The sequence below is a fragment of the Mustela nigripes genome, chromosome 1 (genome assembly GCF_022355385.1).
Source record: "Mustela nigripes isolate SB6536 chromosome 1, MUSNIG.SB6536, whole genome shotgun sequence".
Classification (NCBI taxonomy): domain Eukaryota; kingdom Metazoa; phylum Chordata; class Mammalia; order Carnivora; family Mustelidae; genus Mustela; species Mustela nigripes.
In genome coordinates, this window is record NC_081557.1 from 13,494,051 (window position 1) to 13,497,887 (window position 3,837).

The 3,837-nt window shown below is 38.9% G+C and overlaps 1 protein-coding gene across 1 annotated transcript; it reads left to right on the forward strand.

Moving 5' to 3' along the window:
• The first annotated feature begins 924 nt into the window (after positions 1 to 924).
• LOC132025654 (olfactory receptor 2G3-like) lies at positions 925 to 2,438 on the forward strand. The gene is made up of 2 exons (XM_059413649.1): positions 925 to 943; positions 1,507 to 2,438. The coding sequence occupies exons 1-2, from the start codon at positions 925 to 927 to the stop codon at positions 2,436 to 2,438; spliced, it is 951 nt and encodes a 316-aa protein (XP_059269632.1).
• Positions 2,439 to 3,837: the final 1,399 nt, after the last annotated feature.

Consider the following 3,837-nt stretch of genomic DNA (forward strand, 5'->3'; position numbering starts at 1 on the left):
TTGGGGCTGTTTCCTTCGTCACACCTTTCCACTGGAACGTAAGCTCTGAGACTGTGGAAAGCATCTGTTGTATTTACCAGCGCATACGCAGCATCTGGTACATATTAGATTATCACAAGATATTTTTGAAAGAAAGAATGAAAAAGAAAGACACAAAAAGGGTGAACAAATGGACAAATGAATGATTGTCATCTTTCTCTGGCTGCTGTAACGGTACCTACCTGTAGGACTCTTCTTTACCTCCTACCTGTGTTCTCACTGCTTTTAATCTGTTCATGGCTGCAAGGCATTAGAGGAACATGCTAACTTGGTGCATAAATAAATTTAGGTAAGTAGGCACAGGGTCAGGGATAAGGAGTTCTCAATGAATAGACCTGGTAACTTTAGTTTTCTGGATATTTTTTATTAATATTTCTCTGAAACAGTTTTTATTAGAGAACTGAATTCAAGATAAATGTAGCATTGCTGTACATTAGTAGAAATATTTTTTAAAAGATTTTATTTTTTAAAATCTTTTTTAAAAAGATTTTATTTATTTATTTGACACAGAGAGAGAGGTCACAACTAGGCAGAAAGGCAGGTGAGGGGGTGGGTGGGAAGCAGGCCTCCTGCTGCGCAGAGAGTCCGATGTGGGGCTCGATCCCAGGACCCTGAGATCATGACCTGAGCCGAAGGCAGAGGCTTAACCCACTGAGCCACCCAGGCACCCACATTCGTAGAACTATTAATAATAGTTGTTATTTGTGGATTATTTCCTACATGTAGACATTGTCTTAAATTCTTTACTCACATTATTTAATGTAATCTTCAAAAATTTATTCACATTATTTTATCAATTATTCCCACTTTATATATGATGAAACTACCCAAGACCCCACAGTATGGAAATGGTGAGGCTGGTAGAACTGGTCATTGGTGTGACCCATGACTGGTTTTATTGATGGTATGTGCAGTCTTTGTTTTTTAGGGTATCAGGGTGTCCAAGCATGAGACGTTTGCCTCAGAGTGATACAGAGGAAGAACAAGCTGCTGTTCCTGCCTTTACTTTTAGGTTAGTGTATGAAGTAATGCCCTTCACTGTTTTTTACTTAAGTTCTACATCATGATGCTCTGTTATTAGGTGTGGAGCAAAAACATAATTGGATCTTTTTAAAGAGGTGAGCCATGAGTAAAACTTTGAAGAATGAAGAATGAATAGGTTTTGGACCAATTATGAACAGGCAAAGAAGCATACCCTTGGAGAAAAGTCAAGAATATCTGCTCAACTCAATCAGTAATTGAATGGGAAATTCTTAATCTCATCAAGAGAATATGCCCTCCAAAACTAGAAGAAAAGCTTTCCATTTGTGAACAACTCAGATACTCAAGATGTATGTAATTTCAGATCAAGACGTCTCTGCTTTCTTATTTGTTTTGAGTTTCCAACACTGTGCTATCAACATAGGACATTTGAAGTTTTTATTTAGGGGGATGGTTCTGTGAGAGGGAGGGAGGTGGCCTGAAAAGTGAATATGATAAAAACCAACTTCACTGTGACTGAATTTGTGTTCCTGGGGCTGTCATCTCAGCCAAAGGTGCAGCTCATTCTTTTTATTATGTTCTTGTTCTTTTATTTATTAACAGTGGTGGGGAATATTATAATTATCACTATTATTCAGATAGAACCTCGTCTCCAAACCCCCATGTACTTCTTCCTCACTAATTTATCCTTTCTGGATATCTGCTACACATCCACTAATGTCCCACAAATGCTGTCCAACATGATGGGGAAAAAGACCATCCCGTTCTCTAGTTGTGCTACTCAGATGTACTTCTCCCTCTCCTTTGGGATGATTGAATGTGTTCTCCTTGGGGTCATGGCTTATGACAGATACGTAGCCATTTGTCATCCTCTCCATTATACTGTCATTATGAACCAAAATATCTGTGTCCAACTGGCAGCCATTTCTTGGTCCAGCAGCTTCCTGAGTTCCATGGTTATCAACGTCCTCACCTTGAGTTTGCCCTACTGTGGGCCCAACGTCCTGAACCATTTTTTTTGTGAGGTCCCTTCCATCTTGAGGTTGGCTTGTACTGACACCTCATTTACTGAGCTGGTTGTTTTTATCTTCAGTATCATCATTGTCTTCATCCCTTTTCTCCTCATTGTTGTTTCCTATGCCCGAATCCTTCTATCAGTTCTCAGGATACGGTCAGCCTCCGGGAGGCATAAGGCACTGTCCACCTGTGCCTCCCATCTGACGGTGGTGGCCTTATTCTATGGAACTGCCATTTTCATGTACATGAGACCCCAGTCGAAGTCCTCCAGGGCCGGGGGCAAGATCATTGCAGTGTTCTACACTGTCATCACACCCATGCTCAACCCCTTGATCTATAGCCTAAGGAACCAGGATGTGAAAGGAGCTTTAAGGAGAGCTATTGCAAAACAGAGGACATGAAGGGTCTCAATGGGTCACTAGAGTTAATTGTTAATCTAAGATAATTGACTTCTGAATATGAATTGAGACAATCAAACCTTGGACAGCCGATGTTTCTCTTGCCATTCATAATGGACGCATAAATACAGCTGGAAACTCATCAGGAAACACATTTCCCCAAGGACAAATGATGGCTTTAATGTGTGAAAACAACTCCCTTTATTGAATGACTGTTTGCTTACTCCTTGAGAAATCTTGGTTCTCTAAAATCATAGACTGTCTGAAATTAATTGTTTGAAATTATAACTGTAAGATGAAAGATCTTACTCCTGTCTGGAGTATCTAAATCATCTTCATATAGAGAAACATTCTGAATTTTTAACTCAAGTAGAGAACTTCAGATAACGGTTTTTGGACGTAACATTTTACATCTGTCTTTTTAAAAAATATTTTATTTATTTGAGAGAGAGAGAATGAGAGAGAGAGAGAGAGTATGAGAGGAAAGAGGTCAGTGGGAGAAACAGATTCTCTGGTGAGCAGAGAGCCAGATGTGGGACTTGATCCCAGGACTCCAGGATCATGACCTGGGCCGAAGGCAGTTTCCCAACCTGCAGAGCTACCCAGACGCCCCTACATCTGTCTTAATTTTGTAGTTTACAAGGAAACAAGACTGCATCTACTTTGTGTGAGACCAATTTTAACCTCTTACATTTAGCCCTGTTTTGCAACAAATCTATTGAAATATCGCTTCATTTAAATTTCATGCAGCAGCCCGACCATGCAGGGCTGAGATGACTGAGTGAGGAGTAAAGATTTATTCTTAGTAAAATGTAAGTATTATGAAGGAGGGTGGTGTGACACAACTTACATTTTTGGAAAGGTTTTCCGGTTGCTGTGTGGACTCTATCTATCTATATGTCTATATAAATATATCTATCTCACAAATTTATGGAAATGAATTTTTCTTGTGTTTTGAAGCTTTTCAATCAGTGTTATCTTTAAAAAAATAATTTTTTGAATTAAGAGAATAGAAAATATAATTTAGCATTATTGTACTTAATAAGCTTAAATATAGACTTTGATTAACATGTTATTAAGCTAGTTACCCTATTTCTAAATTTTCTCACTTGTTGTTTTATGATTTAGAATAAAATATAAAAAAGGTTATTCACTTTCACAGATATTCAACAACTAAAATGCAACTATTTCTCCCACCTAAATATGAATGCCACACACAATCAGTAAATAAGGTACCTCTGATGGAATATAGGTAAAGTGGACTCCACTTGTTTAAACTTAACTTAAAATGTAATGAGGTGAGCTGCCTGGGTGGCTCAGTGGGCTAAGCCTCTGCCTTCAGCTCAGGTCATGATCTCAGGGTCCTGGGATCAAGTTCCGCATCTCTGTTCAGTGGGGAGCC